Source organism: Balaenoptera ricei, chromosome 4 (genome assembly GCF_028023285.1).
Source record: "Balaenoptera ricei isolate mBalRic1 chromosome 4, mBalRic1.hap2, whole genome shotgun sequence".
NCBI classification, from domain to species: domain Eukaryota; kingdom Metazoa; phylum Chordata; class Mammalia; order Artiodactyla; family Balaenopteridae; genus Balaenoptera; species Balaenoptera ricei.
Window position 1 is genome coordinate 113,751,711 of NC_082642.1, and position 23,681 is coordinate 113,775,391.

The window sequence follows — 23,681 nt, forward strand, 5'->3', positions numbered from 1 at the left end:
AGTAGCATTCCCTGTGCTATATAGTAGGTCCTTATTAATTATCTATTTTATATATAGCACTGTGTATATGTTAATCACAATCTCCCAATTTATCCCTCCCTCCCCTTCCCCCCTGGTAACCATAAGTTTGTTTTCTACATCTGTGACTCTGTTTCTGTTTTGTAAATAAGTTCATTTGTACCCTTTTTTTTTTTTTAGATTCCACATATAAGCCATATCATAGGATATTTGCAACACAGTATTATTATTATATATTTTTTAAATAAATTTATTTATTTGCGTTGCGGTGCATGGGCTTCTCATTGCAGTGGCTTCTCTTGTTGTGGAGCACGGGTTCTAGGAGCGCAGACTTCAGTAGTTGTGGCTCGCGGGCTCTAGAGTGCAGGCTCAGTAGTTGTGGCACACGGGCTTAGTTGCTCCGCGGCATGTGGAATCGTCCCAGACCAGGGCTTGAACCCGTGTGCCCTGCATTGGCAGGCGGATTCTTATCCACTGCGCCACCAGGGAAGTCTCTGCCTTTTGGCTTAAACTGCAACTCCTTCCTGAGCATCCAGTCTGCTAGCCTCCCCCGTCAGATTTTGCACTTGCCAAGCCTCCACAATCATGTGAGCCAATTACTGAAAATAAATCTCTTTACACACACTCACACACACACACACACACACACACACACACACACCTCCTATTGGTTCTGTTTCTCCGAGAGCCTTGACTAATATGGCATTTTATAAGCTGACAAACAGGATTGAAATGTAACAAATGTATTCTTGCCTTTTTCCAATCAGCACCATAACTGAGTGTGGACTGAAGGGGCAAGAGCCCAGCATCTGAAGTCACAGGGTTTGGTTCCTGTGTGAGCTCTGTTCCTTCCTACCTCTCTGCCCTAAGCTCAAGAAACCACAATTGTTCAGATGACTAGAGCATTGCCAAGTATATTAGTTTTTTATTGCTACTGTAACAAATTACCATACTCAGTGCTAAAAACAACATAAATTAATTTTCTTACTGTTCTAGAGGTCAGAATTCTCAAATCAAGGTGTCAGCAGGGCTTCTAGAGGCTTCAGGGGAGGATCTGTCTCTTGCTTTTTTCAGCCTATAGAGGAGGCTGCTTGCATTCTTTGGACCACGGCCTTCTTTGTATCATTCCAACCTCTTGCTTCCACTGCCACACCTCCCCCCATTCTTCTGATCTCCTGCCTCTCTTTTATAAGGACCCTTAGGATTACATTGGGCCCACACAGATAATCCATATCAGTATCCTTAATTTAATCACAGCTGCAAAGTCTCTTTTGGCATACTAGGTAACATTCACAGGTTCCAGGGATTAGGACGTGGGTATCTTTGGGTGGAGGTGGGCTGGGGCGTTATTCAGCCTACCACACCTGGTCACCTGAGGTCAGTGGTTCGTACTTGAAACCATTTTGGTTTTTTTGGAAAAGTACTTGACCATTTGGTGAATGCAGAAAGTTGCAACAGAGAAATGCTTTCTTGCCTGCTAAAGAGACAACTATGTATTAGTACTATGTTTCTCTTTAACAATCAAAATTCTGCTGTTAGAGTCATCACAGAGTAAAGCTTTCCCCACCTCAAAAAATAAAATAATATAAACATGTTTTTTAAAGTATAATATTCTGGTTATGTAGTTATACAGATCTATGGAGTCTCTTGCCCTGGCAGCTTTACCAAGTACAGTTGATCCTTGAACAACACGGGTTTGAACTGCATCTACTTATACACGGATTTTCTTCAATAAATACTTACTACAGTACTACATGATCCACAGTTGGTTGAATCCGTGGATGTAGAACCACAGATACTAAGGGCCAACTGTAAAGTTATAGGTGGATTCTCGACTGCATGGGGGTCAGCACCACTAACCACTGTGTTGTTCAAGGGTCAACTGTATGCCATTCAGTCTCCTGCAAAGTGACCTTCAGCAGGAATTAAAACATTTTTTTTTTTTTTAGAAATTCACGTTCTTTTATTTATTTATTTATGACTGTGTTGAGTCTTCGTTTTTGTGCGAGGGCTTTCTCTAGTTGCGGCAAGTGGGGACCACTCTTCATCGCGGTGCGCGGGCCTCTCACCATCGCGGCCTCTCTTGTTGCGGAGCACAGGCTCCAGACGCGCAGGCTCAGTAATTGTGGCTCACGGGCCCAGTTGCTCCGTGGCATGTGGGATCTTCCCAGACCAGGGCTCGAACCCGTGTCCCCTGCATTGGCAGGCAGATTCTCAACCACTGCGCCACCAGGGAAGCCCAGGAATTAAAACTTTTTAAGATGGACCCTAAGAAGCTTCCTCGACACGTATAATTCAAGTATCACAAATCCATGTCATCACCTGCATTCTAGAGTACATCATCCCAATGTAAGTTTTAGAATTGTGTTGTGCCCTCAAATGCTGAGTACACTTTTCAAGAGAATCAGTTACTTTCAGTACTTCCCTCTTGGCTACATGGGTAACTTTAGGGAAATTCCTGGACTTTCTTTTTGGTGTATTGATGTATTGTGGGTGCTCACGGCACTGCCATAACCTTTGCTTGGCTTATTCTTAGTAGAGAAAACTTCATTTTGACTCATATATAATTGAATAAATCAATTTTCAAAAATCATCCTGATTGCTCAATTCAGTGCTCAAAAATTGTTGGTGAGTCTGTAATTTCAACCAGCCAATGAGGACTCATGGTCTGAGCCTGATTGATGGTTAAAAGGATTCACCTAATCTTGGGGCCCCAGGTTTACTTACTCTTGTCTGGTGATGCCACCCTCCTAGGCATTCACCTACTTTCAGGCACAAGGGCTTCAAATAAATTCCCGAGACTTGGTTTAGAGCTCAAGGATGATTTATCTTCCCCATTCCAAGGACATTTTACTATACCTAATTATGCCTTCTCCTCCTCCTCCTCTTCTTCTTTTTTTCTTCACTCTGAAACTCTCATTATTTATCTATCTGGGATTGAACTTGGTCAGTCAATCCAGTTCCCCTTGATGAAATATCCCAGTCATTTTGAGATCTTTGGCTCCATTACTTCACCGTCCATTTCTGTGTTTTCTGCTCTTCCTTTTAAAGTCTGACTTTACTGCTGGAGGAAGAACGTTTTCCTTTCTTTCAGCCTCAAGTGAACTGCCAACATGGAAAAGAAAGCTAACCAGGTCACAGCTCCTGTCACCACGTAGGCGAGACCTAAGAAAAGGCTACTGCCTCCACTCCATGTCAGGGTGGAAAGAACAACTGCTTTTTCTCCTCGGAACCTGTTTACAGGAAAGTCTAAGAAAAGAAAACCTGTTAAGGATCTGTCTCAGCACTTCTCAGCTCTACCACTACATATCCTAAATACATTAGGTTGAACTATATATATATATATATATATATACACACACACACACACACACACACACACACACACTTATTTATTTATTTATTTTGGCTGTGCTTTTCATCACATGGGATCTTAGTTCCCTGATCAGGGATCGAACGTGCAGTGAGAGCACGGAGGTCTAACCACTGGACTGCCAGGGAAGTCCTGAACCATATAATACTGCTAGTTTTGTTGGTAAAAAATGGTTGACTATTCAATTTCATATAGTCTAATCTTTACCAAGCAGTATGTTGTATTTTGCTGGAATGAAATTAAGTAAAAACAAGTCTTCCCTCTATATAGTTGTAATCTATGAAAGAAATTCTGACACAGATAGATCTGAATGACTTACAGACAACTCATTAGTGAACAAATATAGTTAATTTCTTAACCCAAGGAAATGAAAAGACTACTGATAGGTTTTGCAGCAAACCTAAATTTGCGTTTAAGGATCAGGACACCCAGGGTAGGCTAAAGTCCTTCATAGGCTAAGTTCTGAATTCCTATCTCACGGAAAATTCTTCAAGAGGAGTGAAGAGCAAAAAGAGTAGTGAGATAGATGGCAAAACGTTTTTTGGTGGGAAAACTAAAGGTGGTGCATTCATTTGGGTTTTGAAATGGCCAGCATCCCTCACTGCTGGGGAGAAAGTGTTTGAAGTGGCTCTGCTATCGTTCGCGTTTGAATGATGTCATTTTGATCATGCATGTGGCCTGAGGTTTTTAAACATCTGGTGCCTTTTGTAAACCAAACTAATAAACAAATAAAGGCATCTCATAGCAACTGCATTTCCCAGCAAAGCTCTTAAAAGGCCTCAAATCACTTGGCAACATACTATTTAAAGGCACAAACTTGTTAGGAAAGCTAGTTCTCTTTCTTTTCCAACAGAATTCCTCATTGTCGCCAGGTCCTTGGGCGCCATCTCAACTCGGCTGCCTGACGGTTCCTTTAAGAGGGTCTTTTCCTCACACAGCGGGTCTTTTCTCCCTTAGAAGTGGTAGCATTTTCTGCAGCTCAGGCTTAGTTCTCTTGCATATTAGCCAGGCTGTGAGGCTGGACGGGTAATACTCACACTAGGGTTCAACACAGGTGGTGCAAGCACAGGACTCAAGCTCTGGACTGAGGTTTTTTGCTAAAGATTTAGATTTGAGAGTTATCAGTATTAAAATATGACTGTGAATGAAGATGCCCAAGGAAGGCATGTTTCAAGCAGAGAAATAGTGTCTCCTTTGTTCGGAGCATGGACTCTGTCTTCTCCTCAACCCTAAACTCACTGTAATGCATTATGAGGGCAGCAGTACACGATGGGCTTTTGTCCTGTGTCTTGATTGCTACCATAACTGCTTTACTTGTAAGGGCAATCACAGAAAAAGTTGATGGGAACAGAAGGTCCAACTTGAGAGACTATTGCCAAGCAACTTTCAAATTTTCTAGGAGGGAGAGAGAGGGGTTGAAATCCTATTCAGAAGGTAATATTCTATGGCTTACTCTTTGATCTGTACATACAATGCTGTACAAGACAGAGCAATTTCTGGTTTTCCTTTTCATAGACTAGAATTAGGGACCATGCTAAAGTAATGGCTGAAGGCATACCATACTCCTGGTCAGTAAACAAAAGGAGGCAGTAAGTTGAGAGGTAGAGATGGTGTCACATCAGTGGGGGTATCTCTGCCCAAGGAACGTCCCCACTCCCCTCTCAGAGTGGAGACATTTGCGCTTTGCTCCAGGACAGAAAAGAAGAAAAGATGGAGCGTTGAACTGAAACACACGTTGTTATTCACTGACCCAAGAATCTCTCAGTCAAGCTCCCTGAGAGGTAAAGAAACAAAGGAGGTAGACAGTTTGGTGTTCAGATCCTCTAGCCTGCTGGGGGTCCCGTGAAAAACTCCCAGCCGGTAGCCCTGAGATGCTACGGGGTTGCTGATGCCTAATCAGGCTGATGTCTCAAAGCTGTGCACAAGTCCTGGAAAGACCTGCCTCTGAGAGAATTCTGCCTCGGGGAGAATCAGAAAGGGACTTGAAAACTAAGTCTGAGGACCAGAGTTAGTATCAATTGTGTTTAGATATATAATTTTTAAAAGATAGTGTTTGGTGTCATTTTCAAGTTAAGTCCTTTTTGTTCTTAAGTCAAGAGTTACATTTATATTTTTAAATTAAGTGAAAACATTTCAGAATCTCATATTAAAGTATGTCTCCTGATGTGGACCGTATGTCCATAACCAAAGCACTGGCTCCTGCTAGCTGGCTTCGTACCTAATAGAGGAAGAACACAGCATCCTCACTGCAGAGCTTGTAGCATGGCTCATGTGGGTTGGATGAACGGAACCTGCCCTTGAATCCAGGGCTCCCTTGGTCTATGCTACTTTTGCCTAAAATAAAAGGTTCTACAATCTCTCTGTTTTCATTGTTTTTAGTCCATATTCCAAATTTACTTCTTAGTAAACCTCTCTCCCTTTATTTCCAGGGTCCTCCATGTCATCCCATCCTATATGGCAGGCTTCTCCTCATTGTTTTAGATCTCTAGGCCCAGTGTTACATAATCTTTCTTCAGGGGCAGAAATAGCCCTTCCCTCCTTATCCATACCTACTTACCTGATACTGCTACTGACTGTTGTTCCTTTAAAAAAAAACAACACACATTTAATTATATATAAAGTGGAGACAAACTATATGGTGATGGAGTGACAGTACTGCCTATAAGATAAATATGTATTGGGCTTCCCTGGTGGCGCACTGGTTGAGAATCTGTCTGCCAATGCAGGGGACACGGGTTCGAGCCCTGGTCTGGGAAGATTCCACATGCCGCGGAGCAACTGGGCCCGTGAGCCACAATTACTGAACCTGTGCATCTTGAGCCTGTGCTCCGCAACAAGAGAGGCCGCGATAGTGAGAGGCCCGTGCACCGCGATGAAGAGTGGCCCCCACTTGCCACACTAGAGAAAGCCCTCGCACAGAAATGAAGACTCAACACAGCCATAAATAAATAAATAAGTAAATAAAATTAAAAAAAAAATAATCTTTAAAAAAAGATAAATATGTATTTCTTTTACATATATATAGATTCGATTGGTGAATAGAAAGGTATAGAATGAAATAGTTCAACAACTAGTATCCAGATGGACACTGATTTTCCTTCATCCCCAGAAAGAAAACTGGAATAAAAGGATACTGTAGGTTATGTTGAAACTATAACTACCAGCAGGCAAGCCTTCAGTAAAATGCTCTATTCGATGGAGTCGGCGGTACAGTTTTTTGAAAGTGGGAAATGCGGCTGTCCTCATCCACACAATGAAGTCGTCATTGATGAAGCCATTGTTTCCTGGATCCTCTTCATCTAGTTCATAGACAGGCTTAGGCCAGTTCGGAGGCTTTGTGGTTCCTGTGGAAAGTTAACAATGGATGTGGTTGAGTAAAATCATTTACCACCTTTAGTTTTTCTTAAAATGTAGAGATTGAAACAACTTCTGTATTCTTGAGGAAAGAGGAATCGAAATTACAAATTTTTTTTAAAAAGTATGTGTGTGTAAGCTACCTGAGTATACAACCATTAAAAATAATGGTTATGCCGCATAGCGCAGGGAGATCAGCTCTGTGCTTTGTGACCGCCTGGGGGGGTGGGATGGGGAGGGTGGGAGGGAGGGAGATGCGGGAGGGAGGAGATGTGGGAACATATGTATATGTATGACTGATTCACTTTGTTATAGAGCAGAAACTAACACACCATTGTAAAGCAATTATACTCCAATAAAGATGTTTAAAAAAAATAAAATAAAATAATGGTTATGGGCTACCCTGGTGGCGCAGTGGTTAAGAATCCGCCTGCCAATGCAGGGGACACGGGTTCAAGCCCTGGTCCGGGAAGATCCCACATGCTGCAGAGCAACTAAGCCCGTGCATCACAACTACTGAGCCTGCGCTCTAGAGCCGTGAGCCACAACTACTGAGCCTGCGTGCTGCAACTACTGAAGCCCGCACACCTAGAGCCCATGCTCCACAAGAGAAGCCACTGCAACGAGAAGCCCACGCACCACAATGAAGAGTAGACCCTGCTTGCCACAGCTAGAGAAAGCCCATGTGCAGCAACGAAGACCCAAAGCAGCCAAAAATAAATAAATAAATAATAATAATAATAATAATAATAATAATAATAATGGTTATAAGGACTCTAAGGAAATGTAGGGGGAAATGCTGATGCTGATGATACTGTCATAGGGTTAAAAAAAGCAGAATATCATATGTATATTATGTATTCAAATATATAAAATATATAATAAAGCATTGAAAAAATAGGTACAGCAGAATGATAATAGTGGTAGTATTCAGTGATAGCATCATGGGGAATGTCAATTTTCTATAACATCATTAGTAATGTAAAGAAAGCAAATTAAAACAAGATACCATTTCACCTAAAACTGGGTTTATATTTAAAGAAAAAAAGAATGACAACCATTGATGAGGCAGTGGAAATGGGAACTCTTGTACAGAGCAGATAGATGTGTGGATTAACCACATTTTTGGCAATCTAGGAACATGCAGCAAAAGATTGAGGACTTCCCTAGTGGTCCAGTGGGTAAGACTCCACACTGCCAATGCAGGGGGCCTGGGTTCGATCCCTGGTCAGGGAACTAGATCTCTCATGCACGCCACAACTAAGAGTTCACATGCCACAACTAAGGAGTCCGCATGCTGCAATGAAGAGCCCGCATGCCACAGTGAAGATCCTGCGTGCCACAACTAAGATCCGGCGCAGCCAAAATAAATAAATAAATAAATATTAAAAGAAAAAAAGATTGAATATATTTTGCATCCATTTTGGCCCAGAAATTCTCCTTCTAGGACTATATTCTAAGGAAATGATTATGGAAGTGCATGAAGATCGTGTTGCATGGATATCCCCTGCAGACCTGTACCTAAAAGCTCAAAGTTGGAAGCAAGGAAGAAGAACTTGTAGAAGGGAGAAGGTGGAGAACAGAGGTGTTGCAAACCTGTTCTAAAGCCAGGAAGCCTGGTAGGTCTGGGTGCTGTGCTGTAGGAATGCTGGGAACACCAGGTAAAGTCTGTTGAGTTTACTCTCATCCTCATACTTCCCACTTTACCGCCCTGGGCATGCCTGTCTCTCCCACTCAACAGCAGACTCTTGAGTTCAGTGTCTTCCTCATCGTTTTTTCACTGGCATTTAGTCCAGTGCCTGGCACATGGTAGGTGTTCAATCAATGCTTGATAAAGGGATGAGCGATTCCAGTGAAAGCTGACAGAAGCTGATAATAAACAGCATTTTGAATTTTAAAATAGTCAACAAGAGGAAGTTGTCCAGTGAACTTTTTACTTCCATAAAACTGGTTCTACTATTTGTAGGAAACCATTCTTTCTCACCTCTGACCACTGACTATTTTCTCCTAAAAGAAACCCAGTCTTATTTTCTAAGCATGGGCTGTAGTGCTTATAAAAGCATGTGCTAAGTTTGGTTGGATTAATCTGAAGTATGTTGGTATACTTATACTTCCTCTGGAAATAATCCTTTGCTGGAGAAACTTTCTCTCCAAAAACTGTGGCGATGTTGGCCCTTCCCAAGGATTCGATCGCTATTGCTAGAAGAATATTGATCGAAATCAAAATTGCCTTTGGTACCTGCATGTGGACCTTACCCTCTCTCTACTTCAGCCAGAGCTCATGCCTCAAGTCAATGTGTCCTATAGGCCAGTGATATCCAAGCCACCCAGGGAGTGAAAAATGCAGGTTCAAGCATGCCTTTCCATATCAACCCCTAATCCTACCCCATCCCATGTCTCCAGAGAGTATGAGAAGCACGGTGTAAGAAGCATCAACTTCTCTCATTTTCCAAGTTCAGCTGGGTCCTTGGTATTCATCCATTCACTCAACAATAAGTATTTCTTGATTGCTCACTTATATCAAGCACCAGGGATATAGCATGAGATCTAATCCCTTTCCTCAAGGAGTTCACATACTAAAGTGGGGATGACAAGTATTCAAATAGATAATTAAAATAAAACATGGTAACTCTTACAATAGAAGTAAGAAAGAGTAGGAGTAGGAGATAAGAGAAAGCCAAGAATGCTTTGTGTTATATGCTTGTGGTTATGGTAAGACAAAACAATAGCATATTGCCAAGTTCCTTTCAAAAACTGGGAATTTAATTACAGATACAGTGACCATACATGCCAGTTTGCCTAAGACAGTCCCAGTTTATGTCTGTTGTCCATTATCTCATCTGATTTAGCACTTATCCCAAGCAAATAATGTACATATAATTTCATCCTTTCAGCCATGGTCTTAGCTAGTAGTGAGAGATACCCATGTACAGTGAACAAAGTGCTTACTTTAATTAATGAAAGATAACCAGTGGCCCTTCATAGCAAAACATAACATATCCCTGTGACTCCTGCCACAGTTTGACAGTACAGCCCGTTAGGCCACAGCCTCTGTTTTGGCCTGTGAGACATGTGGAGCTGCCAGGCTGCAAGTCAGTGGGGTTGGTGGGAAATGTGGGATATTACAGATTATGTTATAGGCACAAGACGTAGTGTGAAAAACAGATGCTGAGCAGTGTTGCTGAGAGTAGTTTGAACTCTCTTGCAACAGTGTTATTTATTATATGGTGTAAAAATATAACTACCTTATTGTTTGGTTTTTTATTTGCTAGTAAATCCTTTTGGCTGTGAAGAGCTAAAACAAGGAACATACATGTTTAATGAAAAATTAAGCACAGTTTTTTAAAGAAAGTTGATGAATGTGATACTTGCAATGTTGGTTGACATATACCCCCCACCACGGGAACCGTCATGAGTCAATGACCATGGGAAAAATCAAAAGACATAAATTGCTGAAGAACATCAGAATCTACTTCAAAAGTTTGCACTTATTTCTAAAAGCAATTACACTCCAATAAAGATGTGGAAAAAAAAAGAGTGTATTCAAAGACAGTGCTTTACCTCAAGGAGCTACAGAAAGTCCACTTCTATACCATTATGTGAGCATGACTTTTCATTTAGATCAAATGAGTTTCCTTCTAGTTTCACTTTTTTACTAATTTATTTTTTTTATAATCAAAGGAAAACTTTAATGTTTTGGCTCTATGAGCACAAAAAGAACCTTGTAAACAGTTAAATGAAAGCAGTTTTAAATCAATGTCTTCAGATATATTCATCCATCTGAATACATTGGTTTGATTTTTTTTTTATTTGATTCTTCATGGAATCAAGGCAAAGCTTTTCAATATTCAATATTGGAAGATAAAACTGACATGATTATAAATATTACTATAAATTCAGTTAAAAAATTCAACAATCAAGTGCAAATATTTTGGATTTATAGTGATAACATAAATGCAAATTTGGTGGAGCACAACATCAGAGTAAAGATAATTTTCTTAGTAAATTGAGAAATTTATGGAGAAATGGGCTTAAAATTCGTTGTGAAACATATATAATTAACAACTGTATCCAAACAAGCTACAATATTTTGTTAATCAAAAAAAGAGCTGTAGTTGTGCAAATTTAAATATTTTCATATATTCACAGAGGAAATGAACTGCAAAATTTTTACAATGACAAAGATGTTAAAGAAATGCTTCAGCATGAGACTACATGTGGTCTGTCTTTGCTACACATCATCAACCAAAATTTTAGAAATGTTTGAGCCTTCAAAGAACTGTTTTCTATATCAAATGATATGTCCTACAATGATCCTGAACTTTTTCTTGGTAAATAAGCCCTCTAAGTTTTTGTGGAATTTTATTCAAAATAGTTGTAAAGTTTTAGACAAAGTATTCTACACATGGAATGCCACAAACCTTAGTTTTTGAGGATATAGTTAATTGTAATTATTGAAAATCAAGTTTGCAAACAAGAAGATATTGAAATTTACCCCTATAAAAGCAAGGGAACAATTGAACATATTATATAATGAGAGTTCAAAACGTGTACAAGATTTAATTTTTAAATTCTATAATTGTGTTTTGAAATATCTCAATTTATGTGAAAACTATTTTGATGGAGTTCCTATTTTAATTGGATAAAATTTTCTTCTCGATGAGAATTAAATGATATCCAGGAAATCTAAGATTTCATAGCATCTAAATTTAGTAAAACATTCAAAAAAATCATAGATAGAAAAATTGTGAAGTCAAAAAAAGACCTTGCCTATAAAAATATTTGGGCTCCAGGCGTGTGGGCCTCAGCAGTTGCAGCACACGGGCTCAGTAGTTGTGGCTTGCGGGCTCTAGAGCACAGGCTCAGTAGTTGTGGCGCATGGGCCTAGCCGCTCCGCGGCAAGTGGGATCCTCCCAGACCAGGGATAGAACCTGTGTCCCTTGCACTGGCAGGTGGATTCTTAACCACTGCACCACCAGGGAAGTCGTAGATATTTTCTCAGTTAAAAAAAAGTTATGGTCAAAAGAGAAGAATCAATTAAAGGTGCAACAATCTGAAACTGATTAACCACAAAATGCACTTCAAAAAAAGAGTGCAGACAATTTTGTGAAAAAATTTAAAATATTTTAACAAAATATTTTTAAAAATACAAAAACCCAAATTTTTCATTAGAAAAATCCAGGTGCATGAAATGAAGACAGATATGGCCAAGAAACTGATTAAAGTGTGTGACTCTGTATCCAGAATAATTATTCTGTTTATATTATCTTTTAGCATTTAGATAATACTTAAAGTATTTTTTAAGTTGGTTTAATGTACACAGATATATTTTAATCTTTGAAATAATTGCATTTTTAAAATAGTTTGTAATAGAATTATTTTATATGCCCATCAATATGGTAATGCCAATTTATTGATCAATAAATAAAACTTCCAAATTAATATATAACTTTAGTTATTCTAGGGACCCCTTTCACTCTCAAAAGTACACCAGTTTGAACAGTAAATTAAAGATCACATAATTATAGATGAAGGAACAAGTTTCTTAAAACATTGCCTTTTCCTAATGGTAAACTAGAAAGAACTGGGGTACCAATCATTTCATGTTTCTGACAGGTATGTGATGGAGGTGCCCACAGGTAGGAAATATTATAACCAAAAGGTGGTCAGCAAAGAAGTAAACAAGGCGGAATCATAAACATGCCCCCACACATCAAAACCGAAGTTTCTATAAAGAGAGGAGAATATTGAGCTAATGTATGGATCTTACCTGCAAATGCACTAGAAAGATTTTGGAAACTTGGATTCTGAAACTTGACATACTTGTCTGTCCACCATGTAATTCCACTCCTTATCATTGGTACTTTGATATGGATAGATGAATTAAGGTTGTAAGAAAGAATAATGGTGTCTGTAGGCAAATTAAAAACTGTGTTAGATTCAAGTAAGCATTTTTTGCCACACTTGGAAGTGCACAACCAGACACAGCTGAAAAAGCAGGGTTTGAGTAGACTCTCCACATGCCTACATGGCATAGATGCTGGAATCAGAAGACTATTCTTTTTCTTGCTAAGGCCCCAATTATTGAAAAATACTCTTAGACTCCATTTGACTCATGTTTCCTAACTACAAATCTGTGGTAAGGGAGAACTTATTTGCAAATGAAATATCATAAATCAGTGGATAATGTATACAAACAGTACTTTAAAAACTGCCACTCATCCTACACCCAGCGGGACCCACCCACGGTTAGGGGTCCAGCAGCGATGGGGGAGACCCTGGGGGAGACAGCGGGGGAGGAGCGCGAAGGAACGGAAAGGAATGTGGCCAGCACTTTCCCTGTCCACTTAGGCACCGGGAGCCTACTGGGCTCCTGGGCCTAATCCTCTGCCCTCAGAGCCTCCCTCCTGCAGCGCAGAGCCAAAGCCTCACCTCTACACCCCCACCCAGGGCCCTACCTCCGAACTCCGGAATGCCACACTCCAGATGCCCTCCTTTCCACGTGCTGCAGCTGCCCTTTCCCGCAGGTCCTAAGCAGAGGCCCTGCCCCACGCTTGAACGTCACCCCCACTCCCGCCTAGGTTCCGCCCCACCCTAAACTCCGCCCCTGCCTAAGTTCCACCCCGCCTAAGCTCCGCCCCCATAGCCAAGGCTTTTTTTTTTTTCTTTTCTTTTCTTTTTTCCTCTTTCAGAATGGGGTTCTGTTTTACCTTGGTGATTCATTGTTGTTGATCCTTTTATATTTTTATTTTTCCTAATAAATGTTTTACTTTTCTAATTTTATTTTATTCTTTATACTTTGTTAGTGATCTCTCCTTTTGGCTTGTCCCCCCCTCGCCTTTTCTTCTTTTTTCTGGTGTGGTTTTATTTTACCTTGTTGCAATTGTTTCAATTATAGTTTTATTTTTCCTAATATATTTTTTATCTTTCTAATTTTATTTTGTTTTCTATTCTTTGATATTGTACTGCTCGTTTTTTTCTTTCTTTCTTCCTTTTTTTTTTTTTTTTTTTACTGCACCACGAAGCTTGCGGGATCTTGGTTCCCAGGCCAGAGGTCAGCCAACGAGCTCCTGTGGTGGGAGCTCCGAGTCCAAACCGCTGGACTAACAGAGAACCTCAGACCCCAGGGAATATCAATTGGAGTGAGACCTCCCAGAGGTCCTCATCTCAGCACCAAGACCCAGCTCTATCCAACTGCCTGCAGACTCCAGTGCTGGATGTCTCAGGCCAAACAACGAGTAAGACAGGAATACAGCACCACCCATCAAAAAAAAAAAAAAAAAAAAAGAAAAGACAAAAAAATACGTTACAGACAAAGGAGCAAGGTAAAAACCTACAAGACCAAATAAATGAAGATGAAATAGGCAACCTACCTGAAAAAGAATTCAGAGTAATGGTAGTAAGATGATCCAAAATCTTGGAAACAGAATGGAGAAAATACAAGAAACATTTAACAAGGATCTAGAGGAACTAAAGAGCAAACAGTGATGAACAACACAATTACTGAAATTAAAAATACTCTAGAAGGAATCAATAACAGAATAACTGAGGCAGAAGAACAGATAAGTGAGCTGGAAGATAAAATGGTGGAAAAGACTGCCCGGGAGCAGAATAAAGAAAAAAGAATGAAAAGAATTGAGGACAGTCTCAGAGACTTCTGGGACAACATTAAATGCACCAACATTCAAATTATAGGGGTCCCAGAAGAAGAGAAAAAGAAAGGGTCTGAGAAAATATTTGAAGAGATTATAGTCGAAAACTTCCCTAACCTGGGAAGGAAAATAGTCAAGTCCAGGAAGCACAGAGAGTACCATAAAGGATAACCCCAAAGAGAAACACACTGAGACACATACTAATCAAACTATCAAAAATTAAATACAGGGCTTCCCTGGTGGCGCAGTGGTTGGGAATCTGCCTGCTAATGCAGGGGACACGGGTTCGTGCCCTGGTCTGGGAAGATCCCACATGCCGTGGAGCAACTAGGCCCGTGAGCCACAACTGCTGAGCCTGCACGTTTGGAGCCTGTGCTCCACAACAAGAGAGGCCACGACAGTGAGAGGCCCGTGCACCGTGATGAAGAGTGGCCCCTGCTTGCCGCAACCAGAGAAGGCCCTAGCACAGAAACGAAGACCCAACATAGCAATCAATCAATCAATAAATAACTCTTTTAAAAAAAATTAAATACAAAGAAAAAATATTAAAAGCAACAAGGGAAAAGCAACAGATAACATACAAGGGAATCCCCATAAGGTTAACAGCTGATCTTTCAGCAGAAACTCTGCAAGCCAGAAGGGAGTGGCAGGACATATTTAAAGTGATGAAAGGGAAAAACCTAAAACCAAGATTACTCTACCCAGCAAGGATCTCATTCAGAGTCGATGGAGAAATTAAAACCTTTACAGATAAGCAAAAGTTAAAAGAATTCAGCACCACAAAACCAGCTTTACAACAAATGCTAAAGGAACTTCTCTAGGCAGGAAACACAAGAGAAGGAAAAGGGCTACAAATACAAACCCAAAACAATTAATAAATGGTAATAGGAACATACATATTGATAATTACCTTAAATGTAAATGGATTAAATGCTCCAGCCAAAAAGACATAGATTGGCTGAATCAATACAAAAACAAGACCTGTACATATGCTGTTGACAAGAGACCCACTTCAGACCTAGTGACACATACAGACTGAAAGTGAGAGGATGGAAAAAGATATTCTATGCAAATGGAAATCAAAAGAAAGCTGGAGTAGCAATTCTCATATCGGACGAAATAGACTTTAAAATAAAGACTATTACAAGAGAAAAGAAGGACACTACATACTGATCAAGGGATCAATCCAAGAATATATAACAATTGTAAATATTTATGCACCCAACATAGGAGCACCTCAATACATAAGGCAAATGCTAATAGCCATAAATGGGAAATTGACAGTAACACAATAATAGTGGGGGACTTTAACACCCCACTTTCACCAATGGACAGATCATCCAAAATGAAAATACATAAGGAAACACAAGCTTTAAATGACACATTCAACAAGATGGATTTAACTGATATTTATAGGACATTCCATCCAAAAACAACAGAATACACTGTCTTCTCAAGTGCTCATGGAACATTCTCCAGGATAGACCATATCTTGGGTCACAAATGAAGCCTTGGTAAATTTAAGAAAACTGAAATTGTGTCAAGTATCTTTTCTGACCACAATGTTATGAGACTATATATCAATTACAGGAAAAAATCTGTGAAAAATACAAACACATGGAGGCTGAACAATCCACTACTAAATAACCAAGAGATCACTGAAGAAATCAAAGAGGAAATCAAAAAATACCTAGAAACAAATGGCAATGAAAATACTACGACCCAAAACCTATGGGATGCAGCAAAAGCAGTTCTAAGAGGGAAGCTTAGAGCAATACAAGCCTACCTCAACAAACAAGAAACATCTCAAATAAACAACCTAACCTTATACCTAAAGCAATTAGAGAAAGAAGAAGAACAACAACAAAAAAACCCCAATGTTAGCATAAGGAAAGAAATCATAAAGATCAGATCAGAAATAAATGAAAAAGAAATGAAGGAAACAATAGCAAAGATCAATAAATCTAAAAGCTGGTTCTTTGAGAAGATAAACAAAATTGATAAACCATTAGCAAGACTCATCAAGAAAAAAAGGGAGAAGACTCACATCAACAGAATTAGAAATGAAAAAGGGGAAGTAACAAGTGACACTGCAGAAATACAAAGGATCATGAGAGATTACTACAAGCAACTGTATGCCAATTAAAATGGATAACCTGGAAGAAATGGACAAATTCTTTGAAAAGCACAACCTTCTTAGACTGAGCCAGGAAGAAATAGAAAATATAAACAGACCAATCACAAGCATTGAAATTGAAACTGTGATTAAAAATCTTCCAACAAACAAAAGCCCAGGACCAGATGGTTTCACAGGCGAATTCTATCAAACATTTAGAGAAGAGCTAACATCTATCATTCTCAAACTTTTCCAAAATATAGCAGAGGGAGGAACACACCTAAACTCATTCTACGTGGCCACCATCACCCTGATACCAAAACCAGACAAAGATGTCACAAAAAAAAGAAAACTACAGATCAATATCTCTGATGAACATAGATGCAAAAATCCTCAAAAAAATACTAGGAAACAGAATCCAACAGGACATTGAAAGGATCATACACCATGATCAAGTGGGGTTTATTCCAGGAATGCAAGGATTCTTCAGTATACGCAAATCAATCAATGTGATACACCATATTAACAAATTGAAGAAGGAAAACCATATGATTATCTCAATAGATGCAGGAAAAGCTTCTGACAAAATTCAACACCCATTTATGATAAAAACTCTCCAGAAAGTGGGCATAGAGGGAACCTACCTTAACATAATAAAGGCCATATATGACAAACCCACAGCCAACATCATTCTCAATGGTGAAAAACTGAAACGATTTCCACTAAGATCAGGAACAAGACAAGGTTGCCCACTCTCACCACTATTATTCAACATAGTTTTGGAAGTTTTAGCCACAGCAATCAGAGAAGAAAAAGAAATAAAAGGAATCCAAATCAGAAAAGAAGGAGTAAAACTGTCACTGTTTGCAGGTGACATGATACTATACATAGAGAATCCTAAAGAAGCTACCAGAAAACTACTAGAGCTAATCAATGAATTTGGTAGAGTAGCAGGATACAAAATTAATGCACAGAACTCTATTGCATTCCTATACACTAAGGATGGAAAATCTGTAAGGGAAATTAAGGAAACACTTCCATTTACCATTGCAACAAAATGAATAAAATACCTAGGAATAAACCTACCTAAGGAGACAAAAGACCTGTATGCAGAAAACTCTAAGACACTGATGAAAGAAATTAAAGATGATACAAATAGATGGAGAGATATACCATGTTCTTGGATTGGAAGAATGAACATTGTGAAAATGACTCTACTACCCAAAGCAATCTACAGATTCAATGCAATCCCTATCAAACTACCCATGGCATTTTCCACAGAACTAGAACAAAAAATTTCAAAATTTGTATGGAAACATAAAGGACCCCTAATAGCCAAAGCAATCTTGAGAAAAAAAAATGGACCTGGAGGAATCAGGCTCTCAGACTTCATTCTATACTACAAAGCTATAGTAATCAAGACAGTATGGTACTGGCACAAAAACAGAACTATAGATCAATGGAACAGGATAGAAAGCCCAGAGATAAACCCATGCACATAGGGTCACCTTATCTTTGATAAAGTAGGCAAGAATATACAGTGGAGAAAAGACAGCATCTTCAATAAGTGGTGCTGGGAAAACTGGACAGCTACATGTAAAAGAATGAAATTAGAACACTCCCTAACACCATACACAAAAATAAAGTCAAAATGGATTAAAGACCTAAATGTAAGGACAGGCACTATAAAACTCTTAGAGGAAAATATAGACAGAAGACTCTATGACATAAATCACAGCAAGATCCTTTTTGACCCACCTCCTAAAGAAATGGAAATTAAAACAAACAAATGCAACCTAACGAAACTTAAAAGCTCTTGCACAGCAAAGGAAACCATAAACAAGACCAAAAGACAACCCTCAGAATGGGAGAAAGTATTTGCAAACAAAGCAACTGACAAAGGATTAATCTCCAAAATATACAAGCAGCTCATGCAGCTTAATATCAAAAAAACCAAACAACCCAATCCAAAAATGGGCAGAAGACCTAAACAGACATTTCTCCAAAGAAGATATACAGATTGCCAACAAACACATGAAAGGATGCTCAACATCACTAATCATTAGAGAAATGCAAATCAAAACTACAATGAGGTATCACCTCACAACGGTCAGAATGGCCATCATCAAAAAATCTACAAACAATAAATGCTGGAGAGGGTGTGGAGAAAAGGGACCCTCTTGCACTGTTGGTGGGAATGTAAATCAGTACAGCCACTATGGAGAACAGTATGGAGGCTCCTTAAAAAACTAAAAATAGAAGTACCATATGACCCAGCAATCCCACTACTGGGCATATACCGTGAGAAAACCATAATTCAAAAAGAGTCACGTACCACAATGTTCATTGCAGCACTATTTATAATAGCCAGGACATGGAAGCAACCTAAGTGTCCATTGAGATGAATGGATAAAGAAGATGTGGCACATATATACAATGGAATATTACTCAGCCATAAATAGAAATGAAATTGAGTTATTTGTAGTGAGTTGGATGGACCTAGAGTCTCTCATACAGAGTGAAGTAAGTCAGAAAGAGAAAAACAAATAACGTATGCTAACACATATATATGGAATCTAAAAAAAAAAAAAAATGGTCACGAAGAACCTAGGGGCAAGAAGGGAATAAAAACGCAGACCTACTAGAGAATGGACTTGAGGATACAGGGAGGGGGAAGGGTAAGCTGGGACAAAGTGAGAGAGTAGCGTTGACATATATACACTACCAAATGTAAAATAGATAGCTAGTGGGAAGCAGCTGCGTGGCACAGGAGTTCAGCTCGGTGCTTTGCGACCACCTAGAGGGGTGGGATAAGGAGGTTGGGAGGGAGATGCAAGACGGAGGGGATGCATATAGCTGATTCACTTTGTTTTACAGCAGAAACTAACACAACAGTGTAAAGCAATTATACTCTAGTAAAGATGTTAAAAAAAAAAATAAACTGCCACTCAGCTGCAGGAGTAATCTTCTGGATATTTAGATTGTTACACACTCATGAAAGGGAAGATGATGGAGATAGGAAAAGACACCTACCATTGAACATGCTATTGGCAATAGCACCACAAGGAGCGATGGGGATCCCATTGTGGGAGGTTTTGAATGGAGCACAGTTTCTAACATCCTGGATGAGAAATGATACAGGAATAAGTGTTTTTGGTAAAATCTCTTAAAATGCTGGAAGTGAAAATACTGGCAGTGTAAATCAACCCATGATGATCCACTGGCACACATTGAGATTATGGGCTGCTACCTGCTGTTCCCAGGCTGCTGGCTCACCTAGACTAGAAAATTTTTGTGTTTTGGAGATATGTATGTGTGTACGTGCACGTGTGTGTAGTTTCTTTCCTCATTAACAGTACATAGCATACCAAATATGTCTGCAGGAAGAAATTTTACTTTGCTTGCTGTGCTAAATACCACACTAAGCCCACAGTGGAATATATTTTTAAAAGGTTTTTCTTATTGGAGTGTAACTTATATTCTAAAAAGTATATAAATTGTGAGTCTACAGTTGGATGACTTATCACAGGGAAATCCACCCACCTAAATACAAGAATACATTTTTAAAAGAGTGGCTGCTAAAAATCATTTGGTTAACCCTGTTATATAATGCCAGTATAGAAAAGGTTTCCTTCTAGCTTTTCTTGCCAGCATGCTGAATATCATTTACCAAGAGTTAAATTTTGTAATCTTAGGTCTGAAAGAATATTCATTAAACCAAAGGCTTTTATTCAATCAAGTAGAGCCCAGTTTCCTTAAACTAGGCTGATTGAAGCCCCCAGTTATAAAAAAGGACAATGGTGGATATAGAGTGAGCTAGGCTGAGACCAATCACTCAAGGTTACTATCAAAATAGTTGGTGCATCCATCAACTAAAATGGGCAACTTTAAAGATAACTACAGAAATTAAGTATGAGAAAATAATATTGAAATCTAATTGATGTGTCAGTCATTCAAAGAAGCAAAAAACTGTACTGTTTGAAGCAGCTCCAGTATGCCATCACTTTATTAAGAGAAACATAAATCCTGAATTGTGGTTGAAAGGTACTTGAAGATTTGCCCTTCTGACACATTCATTATTACCAAGACTTGGGCAGTCCAATATGTATCTGGTTTTAGTATAAAATGCTGTCAAATAAAAAAATGGTCGGTGCATGAAAGGATAAACATCTAATTGGACAAGATTCACATTCCTGCTCTGAAGAGGGCAAGTGCTTCTTCTCAATAGCAGTTATCCTGAATACTCAGCCCCTTCAGGTCACGCAAGAATGAAATGAGCATTTCTGTCTTGTAAATACTTAGCTTTTGAGTTTATTTTCCATACTGTCTTTTAGACTGAAAGATCCATCTGGCTTAAAAAAAAAAAAAAAAGAGTATTATACCAAGTTAAATAAAGCCTTACCTTTACATCTGTACCCACCAGTTGGCTATTACTTCTGGATAGAATATATCGATAGAGGTTCTGATAGAAGCCATACAATTTGTAGTACATATAAACATTACCCTGTAGAGGAGAACAGCAAGATGTAAGAAGAGAGAAAAATAAACTGAAATATTAATAAACATGGACAAGAGTTTTAAAATATAAGAAGTAGTACCGGGCTTCCCTGGTGGCGCAGTGGTTGAGAATCTGCCTGCCAATGCAGGGGACACGGGTTCGAGCCCTGGTCTGGGAAGATCCCACATGCCGCGGAGCAACTAGGCCCGTGAGCCACAACTACTGAGCCTGCGCGTCTGGAGCCTGTGCCCCGCAACAAGAGAGGCCACGACAGTGAAAGGCCCACGCACAGCGATGAAGAGTGGCCCCCACTTGCCGCAACTAGAGAAAGCCCTCGCACAGAAATGAAGACCCAACATAGCCAAAAATAAATAAATAAAAATAAAAAAAAAAAGTAGTACCAAAAAATATTGATGTGAACTGAAAGTTTCTTTATATCAGATAGAAACCCAAGAAATTATTTTTAAAAATCAGTATTGGAAAATCCTGGTCTATACAAAATTATTAAAATGACTACATAACTTATTTTTAATGTTTTTGTAAGGGTTACCACATTCTTGCCTTGAAAAAATTTTATAACTAGGCTTTGTATTCTCAATATATAAAATTTGATTTTACAAATATTTCCCAGCAATACTAGGAAAGATGCTTTGCCTAGGGGTTGTGGTAAGCATCAAATTCACATGGTCTCAAAGCAAATCCATGAAACATAATTTAAAGTTGGAGCCACTGAGCATGTTTAGGCGCATGTTCACGATTGCCCATGTGAAAGACATAAGCCCAGCTCCTTGGTGTCCAGCTCCGGTGTTGTCTTTTTATCACCAGGATCTAGCACAGTACTGTGGCATATTATACTTGGTTAAGAAATGGTGAACCATTTGTTATGGACAAAAAGATGGAATATTCACTGATCTAGAAGAAAGGTGGTTTTCACCTTAGCAATAAGCAGCCTTGTGGCCATGAGAGATGGGCCTTTTCATGGATTTTGCCGAATGAGGCTGCCCATTCACAGGCTACCATTGTGCTTCTACATTCATGGTGAAATACCAAGGCCCTAGAACTTCTCCTTCTTTTTTTTTTTTTTTAAAGTTTTTATTTATTTATTTATTTTTGGCTGCATTGGGTCTTCATTACTGCACAAGGGCTTTTCTCTAGTTGCGGCGAGCGGGCACTGCTCTTCGTTGCGGTGCGCAGCCTTCTCATTGCGGTGGCTTGTCTTGTTGCAGAGCATAGGCTCTAGGAGCCTGGGCTTCAGTAGTTGTGGCATGTGGGCTCAGTAGTTGTGGCATGTGGGCTCTAGAGCGCAGGCTCAGTAGTTGTGGCGCACGGGCTTAGCTGCTCCGCGGCTTGTGGGATCTTCCCAGACCATGGCTCAAACCCGTGTCCCCTGCATTGGCAGGTGGATTCTTAACCACTGCGCCACCAGGGAAGCCCCCTAGAACTTCTCCAAGTGGGCTTGATACAGATTTTACTAACAGCACATACGATGCAAATGTAAATGTCGAAGGTAGCTATTTATAATTAATATTCTACCTACCTCCAAAATAATGAAGGTATGCATCTAAAAATATGAAGGCCTAAATTTTATTAAGTGCCTCCCATATGTCAGGTGCTATGTTCAGTGCTAGAAATACAAAAGTATTCCTTTACAGTTCCCTGAGTCAACTGATTCTTTTATGCTATGCAAATTTGGCCTCGCCCTAAGGACCTTTAAGAGGATGAGTATGGAAGATGGGAGCTGGTACCCAGGTTAGGCTGAAAATAAAGGTCATGGTAAGTGTGACCAGTTACAGAAAACAACAAAGGCTGAAGAGCTTAGTCCCTGGTAAGAGAAAAGCCTCTGGAACACTGAGAAAGGGAGATGCTGGGCCCTAAGAGGTGGGCTACAACATCGTAAACAGAGAGCGTGGATGTGAAGGTGAACAAGCCAGGCATAGCAGGAATGACAGATTATATTTCCTCACCAAAGGAGGGAACCTCTACTGATGACCCACAACTACAGAAAATATGAAATCCATGGAATGGAACTTACCATACATTTTCTTGGAAGCTAAAAAGAGCATTCTACTAACCCAAAGTTATATACTCATATAAACATGACAAAATAAATAGAGAACACTCACATGCTGGAGACAGAAGTGTTTTAATAAACTTTTTTCAATAATTCTTTGTCCAAGATTTTACAAGGCCTCCAAGATCATCATCTTTTTGATTAGTCCTGGAGGCACAATGCACTTTATAGTGTTTCTTTTCTTCCGTGGTACTTGGTGCAGGATTCCTAGTTTAAGGCAGAGAGCCGTGCGGGGATTTGTCATCTAGCGTGTGTAATGTGTGTGAACTTGTGGGCAGAAGGCTCTGTGCTTGCCCTGAGTAGTTTGGTTAGATTTTTATGAGAAAGCCTTTGCCTCAAAGGAATGGTTAGCAGCTGGTAACACTTATTTGCCTTTAGGATTTCAAAGGACACAGACAGATGGGAACTTGAAGCCCTTTAAGGTTTTATCTTTTGGATATTTTTTCTTCAAAATTTTAAGCACCCTGTGCCCCCCAAGAAGGAACCAATCCTGCTGACACCTTGATTTCAGACTTCTGATTTCTAGAATTGTGAGAAAATAAATATCCAATGTTTAAAGAAAAAAAAAAGCAACACTAACTTTTACTTTGTGGGGGCAG

At 39.5% G+C, this 23,681-nt stretch overlaps 1 protein-coding gene across 1 annotated transcript in view; it reads right to left on the reverse strand.

Moving 5' to 3' along the window:
* Nucleotides 1-2,924: 2,924 nt before the first annotated feature.
* Nucleotides 2,925-23,681, reverse strand: part of LOC132365472 (cell cycle control protein 50C-like) — a 30,684-nt gene continuing 9,927 nt past the window's right edge. The window contains exons 4-8 of the mRNA XM_059922200.1: nucleotides 20,916-21,017; nucleotides 19,547-19,634; nucleotides 12,516-12,656; nucleotides 6,526-6,735; nucleotides 2,925-3,267 (exon numbers count right to left, since the gene is read on the reverse strand). Coding sequence (XP_059778183.1) covers nucleotides 3,077-3,267; nucleotides 6,526-6,735; nucleotides 12,516-12,656; nucleotides 19,547-19,634; nucleotides 20,916-21,017 — 732 coding nt within the window. The 3' untranslated portion in view covers nucleotides 2,925-3,076. The remainder of the gene's footprint in view (nucleotides 3,268-6,525; nucleotides 6,736-12,515; nucleotides 12,657-19,546; nucleotides 19,635-20,915; nucleotides 21,018-23,681) is intronic.